This window comes from Strigops habroptila, chromosome 7 (genome assembly GCF_004027225.2).
Source record: "Strigops habroptila isolate Jane chromosome 7, bStrHab1.2.pri, whole genome shotgun sequence".
NCBI classification, from domain to species: domain Eukaryota; kingdom Metazoa; phylum Chordata; class Aves; order Psittaciformes; family Psittacidae; genus Strigops; species Strigops habroptila.
This window is the reverse complement of record NC_044283.2, coordinates 28,341,889-28,355,647: the sequence shown is the minus strand read 5'-3', so window position 1 is coordinate 28,355,647 and position 13,759 is coordinate 28,341,889. Positions and strand designations below refer to the sequence as shown.

Below are 13,759 nucleotides of genomic sequence, written 5' to 3'. Positions count from 1 at the left end.
ACACAGTTTGAAATAGCACACGTCACTTCGTATGAAGACATCTGTGTAAATAAAGCTGCCTTCTCCAGTGCCAATTCAAATTAGACGGTCTTTCTGCTGCTGATTTACGCTTCTGTCTTCCAGGTAAATGGCATGGACATCAAAAATGTGCCTCACAACTACGCCCTGTCAATCCTGAAGCAACCCTGCCATGTGCTCCGACTGACAGTGCTCCGAGAGCAGAGATACCGGTGCCGAAACAGCGGACTTTCCCTCGGTGCTCACTGCAATAGGGATGACAGTTTCCATGTTGTGCTAAACAAAAGCAGTCCAGATGAGCAGCTGGGAATAAAGCTAGTCCGCAGGGCCAATGAGCCAGGGGTATTTATTTTCAACTTGCTGGAAGGCGGCGTGGCTGCCCGTGATGGACACCTTCAGGAGAACGACAGGGTATTGGCCATCAATGGGCACGACCATCGGTATGGCAGTCCAGAGAGTGCAGCCCAGCTGATACAGGTTTGTCGCCATCACTTTGACCCTGGTTTCTGAACTTTGCAGGAGCCAAGCAGTGTGATTTGCTCCACCCATTGCAGAGCAGGGGCCAAACTTAGTGTGTGTGTATTTGTGGGAGGAAAGGAAATGTGTCAAGCTCAGATGGGAATTTAACTCTCTCAAAGCTCCTTGGTTTCACTTGTAGGTACAAGAGTGAATACGGGCATGGACTCTTGCAGTGATGCCTGTTACCATCAGGCTTTGTAATGTACAGATCAATGTAAACTTCCATGCTTTCTGTGCATTACCAAAGAGTGATGACATCTGCCGAAACACAGACCAGCCTGAACCTTGGGAGCACTGGGTCAAGCTGGGTCCTAGCTCCTCCAGCTCAGAAGGAGCCACAGTGATTCCTGGTGCAGCCCTGGAGCAAACCAGAGCAGCCTAAGGCAATGGACAGCATGTTTCAGGATGAACATCACCCTCCCAGTCTCAGGGATCTCTCATGGGTGTGTTTTACAACTGAAGGTACTCTATACCTTATAGATATTCCTTACCTAAATCCAGCATATGGAAATCCAGATGTTTTGGAAAAAACGGATCTGTAGCTTTCATACACGTTTATTTAGACTCACGTGGAGAACTAAAGGGGTGCCTCTGCAATGCACTAAACAGTCTTACCACAAAACTGTCAGAAAAGAAGCCCTGTGCCTTTCTCAGCTACAAAATCAGTCAGCTTCTGCCTAATTTCCCCTCCAGAAATATTGTCATTTTTCTTTCTTTACAGCCTATGTTTTTAGAAAACTTCAACATAAAAAGCAAAGCCAAGAATCTTTTGTTGCTTTTATCTCATATTTATAGCAGTTATTATACTTGTGCAATTTTACATTTCGTTTGGAGGCATGCAGAATGTTCACATATTGGAGAATTTCATATGCCTCCATAACAAGATGTCAAACCAGGCTGGCAGATTCCCCATTTCGACACGTATAATCAGAGTATCATGAGTCACGCTGAAAGAAGCATTTAAATCCATGTTTTTGTGGAAAGGATTCCTCCTTTAGCATAGGTTCACAGTTGGCTGTAGCCAACTTTTATTGGGAAGTTTATAGCCTAGGTAAAGAGAACGGCATCCCCTTGCGTAATGCCAGTTGTTGAAATTCTGATCCAGCATCCTTCTGGATAACTTTATGTGGTTCACTAACTGGGAGCAGAAGGCAGTGGAGGGGGGGAGACTTAAATTCTCCAACAGGAACAAGTCTGGAATGAAAACTTTTCTAAAAAATTGGTATTCTTGGAACAGTTCTTTATGACTACAAAACAAGGCAACAATGCTTCATAAGCAAAAAACACATGCAAGCTAGAGATGAAATGGAAAAAATGACTAATGAGACCATCCACATACAAGTGTTTAAAAGCGCAACTAAAGCTCTTATTGGGTTCCAAGGAGTGGATGTTATTTATAATTATGCTTGAAATGCACACCAGTCCCTGGGAATTTAAACAGCATGCCCATCAAAGGGGAGACTCAGGTTTCTAAACAGCCAGGATTACATTGCATTGATGTGAGCTCTATGAATCACATTTGTCTAACGCAAAATTCCCGGAACCTATGTCTTTTTTGTCATGTTTTTTCATCAATTATCATTTGCCTTTCCTGTTTCCATGTTATGCCAGAGAAAAACCATTATGCTGAAGCCACAAGTGGTTTGCATTTGCTTCTTACACGAAAGGATTTTTTACTGTGCCCTCTGATTTCTCAACAGTATCCTATCTGCTGTCACTCACAGCACACTAAGCTCTTCAAATTATTTGTGGTGGAAGTTTCAAATACACCATTGGTTTCTTTAAAAATGGAACTAAGTTTCACTGAAAAGTAGTGGTGGTGGCTTGTTAGGACAAGCATGGCTGGGAGAACAGCAGATTTCTGTAGAATCTGGTTACTTTTGACTTCTAAATAATGAATAATTGAGACGAATCCAATTCTCCAGGCCATTAGCAATCATATATTAGCATATGTGAAGCAGTTGTTAATCAATGAATTAGGCGTCTCACTGTTTATAAGCTCAGTCACAAGAACTGGAATGAAGAAAATGTGTAAGTCCTAATTAGGAACGTGCACACATCGTAACATTTGGGAGTTTGCTGCTTCCCATTTGTCGCATCATCTTTAGTCATGGCCTTGTGTCAGATGTGGCACTTTTAATCTAAATAACGTGACATTCCACATCTGTTTTCCATGAGAGTGACAAGAAAAGGAACAAGGTAACTGATCAGTGGGCGCTCATGTGAGCACATCAAGCCGAGCTGCGCGGGTTGAGCCAGACTTTACTGCCCCCAGATGTTCACCCTCCTCCCTCCCTCTTTCCCCCACTGCAGTTCAGAGCAGCTGTGACAGGCACACGTGTCTCCATCACGACAACCACCGCCGGCAGAAAGCAGGTCGTGATGTGGAGCACATCCTCGCTCCATCATGCCTGCAAGAGATGGGGCAGCTTCTTGCTAAGAGCAGCACTGCTGCCTTTCTTCAAGATGTAGTTGCCTACTAGATGCTCAGAAGTTGCCACCATGTCCCTGCCTCCCTGTTTGTTTTGCTTTGGCCGTAACACAGATTTAATTCTAGTAGACTGTCTCAGCTACTAGTTGCGTTCAGTCTCAAAGCTAATCTCATTTCTTTAATTCTTGCTTCAGCATAATATCCATAGAAGGAATTGTGGGAAAAACAAGTAGTAAGAGGGAGGGAGGGGTCAGAATGAAGCAGTCATTAATATTCTGATCAGTAGATATATTAATGGGTTTTGTTTCGAAGTCCATAAATACTAAAGCTGGTCTTGTTGTTTGGGTAACTTCTTAAAGCACTCTGGACTTCTGAGAAATTATTCAACCTGACTGACCTGGAGACAAATGTGACATTGCAACAGAGACTCTTGTTGAACTTTTGCTAGTCATTCTAAGGGAATTAATCACATTTACAACCTTCCTCTAAATAACCAACTTTGAGACTAACCATGTGGCAGCAGATGAGTTTTAAACAGAAGTTGCGTAAGTTGAGGTTGTTTGTTTTAGAGAAAACTGGATTTTCGTGAGGCCATATGCCCTTAGGAGATTTAGTCTTGTATTGTCCAGTTCTATCTCTATCATACTACACACTAGGGACCAGGGCAGTTTTCTTTACTCCGAGACGCAGCATTCTCAACTCCAGTTGAGTCTGGAGTCCAGGAATCAATATTTCATAAAAGCAGACATGGTAAAAATACCTAGAAAGATATTTTGAAATATGTGTGTGTGCACCAAATGACGTATTACCAGTCTATGAAGATTCAAGTTGCTGGTGAAAAAACTGGGATTCCCCAAGATACTGGGCAAGTAACAAAGAAGTGCACATATTTTCCTGAGATACCAACTTCCTTAGAGATAGCACAGCCTGAATATGCGGATTTCAGGCTTGAAGTTGGAGGTTTAGGAGAGGTAGGTTGCTTGCTTTTGTAACTACAGTGACATTTTTCAAAAGCACTTTCTAACTCTCAGCTGCCACTACTGGATCCAGGTGCCAGAAAAGACAAACCAAACTATAAAAACAAAACCCCCAGGGGCCTCCTATGGCTTCTGTTAATTGTCTGTGGGAGATTTGATTTCAATAGCACAACTGGAGCTGGGTTTGGTTTCCAGCTGCTTGCTCAACGTCAGCTTTCCTTGGAGCTTCTCCCCAGCGAGCAGGGCACATCTGCACACCAGCAACCGACTCTGGAGGTCTGATGCCCTGGAGGCTGTGGTACCAACAAGCATCGCTGCTGCAGCCCCAGGGGGATCAGACCTCCAGGGGTGCTCACAGAGGGCTCCACATTAAGCACAGAGCAGCTCCTCAGTAGTAACCTGTGAGCAGGCAGGCAGGACTTGCTCTGGAGACCCCCTCCTTCCTTCCAGAGCATCAGTGTCTTTAGCCTGGACAGGAGATTAGAAGATTAATATTTTGTCTTCTGAGAATGCTTCTATAGCATTGAGGTTATTTCTGCACTTCAATATGTTGCTTTGCCCCTATGGCAGACATCTACGATTTACCTAGCTAAAACCCACTCCCTCTTGGCTCTATCATTGCACCCTCATTGTCATGAATAGATTCATATGAGCCTTACTCAGGAAAAAATGAAGCCATTTGCTTCTAGGGAAACAGTGCTGATTCAGTAAGGCAGAGAAAAGTCATCTGTACACAGAATTAATAACACTGATACCAGGCACACACACACGACCTTAAAAGTATTGAGCAAACATAACTCAGTAGAAGCTTTGTAGCACCTCTCAGGTACATAAGTGTTATGACTGTATTGTGCAAAAAGGCCCAGAACCATTGAGCTTATTTCGGGTTAAGTGTTTTTGCAGTTTCTGTTCCTAGCATGAGGGCTTGGGCTAACTTCCCATCCTAAACTCCGCTACTCTATGTGCTTGCTTGTGTCCTCCCTCTTTCTCTATGCTCTGGTACAATAGGATTTTACTTCTCAAAATGGTTGCACATCTCTTTCTTTAAGCTGCATTACATTTACCATGCTTGTTGCATGCAGGTGGACTCAGTTACATCGTTTATTCCCTAGTTCCACCAGCCAAGGCTTGAGCACCTCCCTCACTGCAGGGTTAATTTCACCTTTTTCAGAGCTCTGGTTGTCCGTCTCTCTCCCATGGCATGCACATTGCTATTCTACAGTGGTGTACAAAGCCATGTGCAAGAGTTGATCAGCACTCATTGTGGTGGATCACTGCTTCCAGCCAAATCTGGGATAGATAAGAAGGGTTTTTCAGAGTTAACATCACATTTTCAATAGAAGTATAAAGTAGCTGGCAGTAATTTTTTATGGTCTTTATTGACCTGAACTCATGCTATGGCTTTATGTCATTGGAACCATATCAGTGGGAAATCCAAACTATGCTTAAAAAGGACCTGCATCCTGTGAGTCCTCTGGGGCTGAAGTGCAGGTGTTTATTGCGCTGGGGCAGCGGGATTCATGATGTACCTTTTCCTGCAGGCCAGTGAGAAGCAGGTTCACTTTGTCGTGTCGCGGCAGACCAGGCAGCAGCCCCCTGATATCCTGCAGGAGACAGGCTGGAGTTACAGCAGTGGCAGCCTGCAACCCTGTCCCACCGAGAGAAACAACCCCATCAAGGTGAGGACATGAGCGCTTGTGCGGTTGCTCTGACATCTGTGGGACAGGGGACTGGGAGGGCAGGGAGAGTTCTGGTGTCTCAGGGTGTTATCTCTGGTTTCTGTCACTGGAAGAAGCATGTCTTATTTTGCAACGGAAACAAAAGCTGTCCTCCTCGTTATTTATACACTGCTTCTGCCCTGACTCTGCCTGGAATAGGGAGGGAAGCAGAAGGTGAAGGGCAGTGGAGGGGCAGGGGGCTGGTGTGCACATTGCATCCTGGCCCTGAGCATGGATCTGGCTGGCTGTGTGAGCCAGCACAAGGCAATGCACTCCAATGAAAAGGCTTATCTGAAGTTTCTCTGTCTGAAGCAAAGTCTTCAGACAAAAAACTTTCATACACTTGCCTGAGAGATTTCCATAAACTGCTTGAAAAATAAGGTAATTAGTAGTCTATTCCTTGTTTCTCAAGGCACCCATGCTCTGGCCTGGCTTGCAGTCTAGTGGCAGGCAGTGGCTGGGAGCTCCATGGCTAGTGCTAGCATGCTGTGTTTCTGTGGTGCTTGGACCCAAAACATGTTGGCTCTGCTCTGGCAGCACCTGACTCTCACATGGATAGGGGTGCAAGGGCTGGTAACATGTAGTACAGCCAGACCCAACCCATGGCACCGAGCAACCATCTCACCTATATATGGCTCTGGCTACCAAACTATCCCTTCAGCCGCTCCTCTGTACCCAGTTACATTGTGTGTTTTGTGCATTTAGACTTCCATAAGGCAGAGACTGTCATGGTCAAACATATGAGGTTTTAAAGTGGAAACCAATGCAGCAGGAGCTTTGAAAATACCTTTTCTGTGTTCACTCAATGTTATAATTTGAACTATAGACAGAACAGGGTATGTCCTTGCAGGGGCTGAATTTATTTCACTGAAGTCGTGTGCCTGGTTAATTTACAGTAATCACTCTGAGTGTCACCACTCATGCAAACCCTCGTGAGCTGGTCCCCTGACCACCTGTGCCAGGGGTGCACCAGGGAGGTGACAGGCAGGGTTGGTTTAAATCCATCCTGCCTTATGGGCAGTCAGATGAGTCCTTAAAGAACCTTTGGACTGACCCCGCTGTCAGTCAGATCAAGTGCACAGCTGTCAGCCAGGAGACAAGCCTAGCTCTGCATTTTGCAAATGATAAAGATATGCAGCATTTGCCATTTTTCTTTTTAAAAAAACAAAACAAAACAAACCCAACTACATTATTCAGTGGTTTTATATGTAAAAGATATACTGGTGTTTATTTATCTATTTTTAGTTTTCTTTTCCATAAAGTCACAATCACAGCCCTTGTTAGGTGAGACTAGGTCAGCAAGACTTAAACCAGAGAGTAGAGTCAATGCTCAGTAGCTACTACCCGATAGCAAATAGTGCCCAACTAATCATGCATCTGCAAGGCATTACTTGCTAATGAAGTAATGATTTCCTTAGGGAGATACGTGTAGGACAGCAATTAGCTTGTGTGGCTACTGTATGATTTCTAGTGAAGCTCCAAGCACCTGCTAGCTCTACTGTGCTGATCTGATTGATACCACATGGGATTGTCTCCCATAAACTGCCCTGGATCCTCATTTTTCTCTTCCTGTACAGAAAGGTGCAAGGTGGGAATTCTTAGTAAATCCAACATGATTTTGGGTTGCTGTGAGATTGAAGGGCCAATGTTGACCTTGCAATAATCCTTTAAAGACTAATGGATCATTTTTTGTTGGATAGGCCATGGCTTTTAGGGGGGTTTCCAGCTTGCCACAGGAGATGGGTGCTACATAAGCATATGATTAAGCGTGCTGCTGTGGGCTTCTGCCCAGTGCCACCATTTGGGCACTTTCCAGGGAAGATCACAGCCATAAAAAGAAAACTCTGAGCTGTTCCTAGCTCCCTTTAGCTTTGTGTGTGTGCAGCAGAGGGCTTATATCAGAGGAAATGCTCTGGCAATAGATCAGGAGATAAGACAGATAGTGGACATGATGGGCTTCAGGCACTGTAGGCTTTTGGTTGGATGCAGTCATTACTGGAGTATTATTTGCCCTTTTCTAGGGTATGAGCGTGTCAGGTTCAATTTCTCAGCTTTTTTTGGTGAAGGTTTAACTGAAGATGGCTTGCAATTCAAGATCTTCAAACTCTAGGCTTTGACAGACTTAAAAAGCTATTTGTTTTCAAATAGATATTAGTGCAGGAACAGTGCTTGCAAACCTAGAGTGCAGTATATGCCTGTATAGCATCCTCCTCCTCAGAGCCAAGGCAATGCCTGTTGGACGGACTTTACTGGCAAGGGAGTTTCTGATGTGTGTGGTTTGATGAGTCTGCTACGTGCTGCTGTCAGTGGGATTGCTTTATTATGTGTGATTGATAGAGAGATTGCTAACTGACTTGAATTCTGATTAATTTTCAGGTGTTTTTTGTCCCATGAGCTTACTGTAGGAGGTGATAATAGCAGGTTGGGAATGGCCTCTTTGAGGGAAGCAGTTCTTGCTGTAGAGCATGCATGAGCTGAAACCTGCTCTTGAGCCTTGGCTGTATTCAGCACCAAGAACAAACTAGCTTCCAGCAGCTGTCTTGCTCACATGAGGGCTCAGGAACCACTTCTGGCCAAGCCGTTGCCCTCATGACAGCCTGCCTCCATCTGGAAAACATGAGGAGGCAGCTCTCTTTCAGGCTGATGGCAATCAGCCATGCAGCCAACGAGGCGCTGGAGGAAGAGGAGGGTGCTCTCTGGTGACCATGTCCTCCTCTGGTGGCAGTGATGCCAGGCATATGGTGTGCTGGGAGACTGGTCCCACACAGGCTCTCATCAGGCTGTAGTCCTGTGTACGGAGATAGGGCAGGCACAGCCCAAACTGTTCTGGCTGCTGCCTGGACTCAGAAAAGAGAAGATGTCAGAAACACTTTCTTGTGGAGCTGAGGTTGTTAAGCCAGGCTGTAATGTATAAACAGGCCAGATTCGATTTGTTTGAAGTCAGTGGGAGCTTTGCCATTAATTAAATAGCACTTGTTTTTAATTGGAACTGTTTCCTTTCCAACAAATTGTCTAGTACTTAATGCAAATCTGTTACTTTGTTGCTTGAACAGGCAATGTTTTCTGACCATAAGAGCAGGTTAGCCTTCAGGTGAAGTACATTTTCCATACACACTCAGCTCTGTCTTTTGCCTGCAAGACGCGTGTCATGGCTTTGATGTTGTGATAATCTGCTGTAAATATTTATTTTCCAGTAAATATACAGAAAGGGGGGGAAAAAAAATTGAAAAGAGGAGGAGATGAACTGTTATGGGTTTTTTTCTCCTGACCTCTGAGGTCACTTCAAAATGAGGGAGAAGGACAATTGTTTAGAAGAGAATGCATTGAAATGCAGTCACTGATAAACATTGCCTTTTAACTGGTTTACTCATTATCAGCTGTACCTCAAAGAAAGCTCTATGTGTGTTTACTAAGAAAGGCTTTACTTTCCTTTCATCACTGCCTTAGACTCAGCCGAGTCGCCCCAATTCCTTTCTATCTGCAACCACATAAAAAATGACATGTGGAAGAGGAGCTTCAAAGGAAAACTGGTCCTACATTGTTGAGCGTACAAGTACCAGTACTTTTACGATTCTTCATTGAAATGTAACAGGACAATTTGTTTCCAAGCACTGCTTTAAAATCTGTTTCTCTCTGCCATGATTCCACAAAAATAGAGCATTAGCCAGTTTATCAGCTAACGGTTTTGGTGTCTGAGATACGATGGGCACAGCATAAGTAACAGGATTGCTCTGAACACTCAGAGCTGCAAGTCTAGTTCTAATTTCATATTTTGCTACAAGATTTCAGACTGCATTCTTGTGAAAATTATCCCTGCTCCTAACACACATGCTTCAGGAAGTGGCCTTTTCCTTAGAAAGCCATTCCTTTCTAAGGAAAAGTAACATTTTTGCACATACATGGATAAAACATTAAGTTTAGTTTGCACAAAGCTAGAACTGCTATTTTTAAAATGTTTACACCTTAAAGACAAAGGTGAAAGGTTAAAATTATCTTGACTAGAACATTAATATTTTTTAAAAGGGAATGCTCTAAAACTTTCAGAAATTTTCAGATTCATTTGCAAGCCATAAACCCAATTGCTCTGACATAGTGCCTGTGTTCTGCATGGACTAGATATATGTCCAAACAACTATACCAGTCTGGTTTTTGTCTTGCTGACTAAAAGAAGACCTTTTCCATTCCGCTCTTTGCCTTTTTGTTCCTGGAGTTCTGTGGCAGCCACCGTTGTTCTGCTTGTGCATCTGGAGATTCTTTGCTAAGCTGCTAGAAGGTTCTGGGTTTTGATGTCAGTGTTGCATCACGGAAATCCTGATGTGTTAGTTCCACCAAACGCACCTTTAAAAAAACCACAAACCAATATAGCCTGTCCTACTCCCATATAAACTTTTTGCCACTGTCTTCCTTTGTTCATCATCATCAGTGTGGGAGCATCTGTGGGCTCACTTGCTCCACTTTCTGGTGCTGCTGGCCAAGGAATCAAGGTGGAACATCTTTGTGGGATCTTGGATTTCTGAAAGATTAATGTGGCTTTTAATTAGTTTTATAGATTAATTTTGCTAATTATAAACGTGAGGTCACACTTGTGAATTAGAAGGTTGGGAGGGCTTTTTGTATACATTTGAAATTTATTTAGCAGCCTGCTACTGTATCTACATATGAGCCTGGAATGGATGGTGCAGTTCTTGCAAGAGAGGCTGGGATCTTCAGGAGTTGATACCAGCGGCACAGCTTATGAAATACTTAAGGCAATAAAAACAATTAACATTTAAATGCACATTTTCTGGAGAAGCATCCTTGAGCTGGGTGTGTTGTAAATGTGACATTCAGTTCACAGCTTTTTTGGAAGCTTGTGTTGCCTCTCCATCTTGAGTTTCTTTCCCGTGAGTTTCTTTCACCCTTGCTCACACACTAGTTATTGCATGACCAGCAGTGTGTACGAAACATTTCCTGCTCAGGGGGAGGAATAAGGGGATGTCTGTCCTTAGACAGTTGAGGTAGCTGTCCCAAAGTGACCTTTTAAGCACAAGCGCCAGGAAGAACACCCTGGAAGCTGCTGGCTCTTCACTCTATAAATGTCCTTCTCTTTCCCTGAACAGAAACGCGTGTTCTTTGAGTGTATTCCCACCAGTAACTTATACAGAAACACGGAATCTGGGAGACCAAATGAAGTGTTTATCTTCCGATCTGCCCCCAAGAGTTTTATTCCTTTAACCAAGGTGGACCATTTCTCATTAACTGTACAGATGACGTTCAGGCTGCAAGCACCAAGATAAGAACTGTGACCTGATAGTCAAAGATATGAAGATATGAAGAACATTTCATATTTTTTTAGTCAGATTCCTTATTTGCATTTCAAAGACCTGCTTCTATTAGTCTCAATGCTAAAATACTGCTGATTTTGGTGGGAGAAGTGGCTGGCTTTAACTGTTAAAGCATGGATTATCTTGGTGGTAGCTCTGGCTCCGCAGATGGCTGAGCCCTGGAGAAAGTCATGCGTGCTGTCTGGCCAGGAGTGGCAGGCAGCTGTGAAATGCTTTGGTATTCCCTCAAGGAATATTCCCTTCAGTGGAATACGTGTCAGCTGTCAGGGAGGTCCCCATGCCCACTGTGTTTGTGATTGCTATTTTCTCCACTGCAGAGCGCCCTTCATGCCGTCACCTGTCATGAAAAGGTGGTGGCTGTGCGGAAAGATCACACAGAATCGCTGGGAATGACTGTAGCAGGCGGAGCATCTAACCGGGAATGGGATTTGCCTATCTATGTGATAAGTGTGGAACCTGGAGGAGTTATCAGCAGAGACAGCAGGATAAAAACAGGTAAAAGAAGAGATTTTGAAAGCCTGCTTTAATTCAAAGGCTTCCTTTGAAAAACAGAGTGGTAGTGAAAGAACATCACACCCTGACATCTTCAGCTATCCCATAGATTTTGGGGTACATCAGATTGAAGAGTCTCAAGTCAATTAGCAGAAAAGATATAACATGCAGTAGAAACCATGTCTGTGAAGTAGTATGTAGGCATATTCTGATAGGAAAAAAAGTTTTTCACAGGAAAATGGTCTTGCACCACCATTTCCCAACTACTGAAATCTTCATTGTGCAACCTTCACGGGGTTTAAATGTAAATTTTTGTGCTTGTTCGTCATATCATTCATGGCTTTGAAAGAAATTTAGAAGAGCAGAATTCCCATCATATATGAAGCAATGTTACTACCTTGTGGCTAAATATCATATCTGGAAATACTGGCTTCATAACTCCATTTGGCTCTTGATGTAACAGGGTGATGAAATTAATAGCTTCTCCTCCTCTGCATGAATAAGCCTTTAGAGTAAGATGAGGAGCATATTTTATCAGTGTTGCTTTTGGGAATAGGTACGCAGTAGAGGAATGGTGAAATTCAATTTTCAGGATGTTACATCTGCAAGAGACAAGTACCTTGGTACCCTGCATTCAGCAACTACACAGCTCCCTGTCCCTTGCCCTTCATCCTCTATGCTCAGCTTCACCACAGTCACTGCCCAGAAGCTGAAGGGAAATCCTGAGTGAGAGGGAAGTGAAGACACCCAGAAGTGGGGCAGAATAGCTGCAGCCCAGCCAAGCCCAGTGAGCCTGGCTTGCAGCACCCAGGACCAGCACGCATGGAAACCTCCCCTTTGTAGGAGCTGTAGCTGCTCCTCAAAACCCATGTAAGAACATGACAACAGGAGCAAACCAGCAGGTTTCCCCTTCCCTCCTGATGGGAAATGGCTGCCTCTCAACGGGATACATATTCCAAAAAATATTCATCATGAGGCAGCATGGAAAATTTAGCCTAGTTAATCTGATAAAATTAGAAACAAATGAATACACAATGTTATAACAGCGCCATAAGCCTCCATGGTTTTGAGCAGCCTGTAGGCTGTTCATCTCTTGGGGGCAGGCCACAGGAAGAGGTTCATGTTTATGTTGCATTGCCAGTGAGCACAGCACCTGCCTGGAGGAGCATGCAGGTGAGGTGCAGAGGGCACCAAGGGAAGCCCTGGCATTGGAGCGTGCTGCAAAGGGTAGCAGAGCACTTGGCACCATGGCCACTTGCATGACATTAATGATGTCTTTATTATTCTCCCTGTAGTAATTGAGGTCATCTTTGCATTTTCTCTGAAGCTGCCGTGCCTATGTTATAAAAAGGTGTACAGAAAGATGTTTTGGCTTGCGGCCATTCAAACAGGCGTTAACATTAAAATAATGATATGTTATTCTACAAAGCAAACCTTACAAAGAGCCAGCTGGAGCATCAGTCTTCAGCTTAGGGAGCACCTGGAGAAAACCACCTTTGAGCTTTCAGGTTTCAAGGTCAGGCTGAGAACAAAAGCTGTTAGCTGGAAGTGGGCTTTGGAGACCTGGACTAGCATCAGATGCCCATACCAAAGCTTGTTGGTAAAGTAGGACCCCAGCTGTGCTGTTCAGCTCTGGATGCAGGACATGACATGACAAGAAACCAGGACCAAAGCCTCCATCCAGCCCGGCATCTAGTGTCTTCCCTCATGCCTGTGGCATGTTCACTAGCATATGCTTCACATCCATGTTAAACGATAGAATTAACAAACAGCCTCATCAGGCAGCAAGCTCTTGGCCATGGCTTTGACTCACTTGTCCATGGGGGTCAGCAAACACTGGTAGGATTTTTTTTATCATCTCTTTTATCACTCTCAGGTGACATCCTCCTGAACGTGAACGGGATTGAGCTGACGGGGGTCAGCCGGAGCGAGGCTGTCGCCCTGCTGAAGAACACCAACTCATCGGTGGTTCTCAAAGCCCTGGAGATGAGAGCGTGTGAAGCCCAGGAGGAGCGGGGCCACCTGCCACCCCCTGAGGCCACGCAGGCGACCTCTGAGAGCAGCGAGTGGTCACCTTCCTGGGTGATGTGGCTGGGGCTGCCACGGTAAGTCCACAGATTGCATCCTCTTGCTGAAGGGGAGTGGGAAGAAAGATTTGTATTTTCTGGCAGCTCTCTTTTGGCTTGATTCATTGCCCTGACATCTTAATTAAATCCAGGCTCTGTCACAGGCTTGACTCTAAATACCTCCCTTTTGTAAATGGGTCCATGTATACAGCAA

General features: G+C 44.4%; 1 protein-coding gene across 5 annotated transcripts in view; it reads left to right on the top strand.

Moving 5' to 3' along the window:
• Nucleotides 1–13,759, top strand: part of LNX1 (ligand of numb-protein X 1) — an 81,864-nt gene that overhangs the window by 60,732 nt on the left and 7,373 nt on the right. For all 5 annotated transcript variants that reach the window (XM_030493308.1, XM_030493307.1, XM_030493309.1 and 2 more), the window contains 4 exons: nt 124–495; nt 5,487–5,624; nt 11,305–11,482; nt 13,356–13,584. In XM_030493308.1, coding sequence (XP_030349168.1) covers nt 124–495; nt 5,487–5,624; nt 11,305–11,482; nt 13,356–13,584 — 917 coding nt within the window. The remainder of the gene's footprint in view (nt 1–123; nt 496–5,486; nt 5,625–11,304; nt 11,483–13,355; nt 13,585–13,759) is intronic.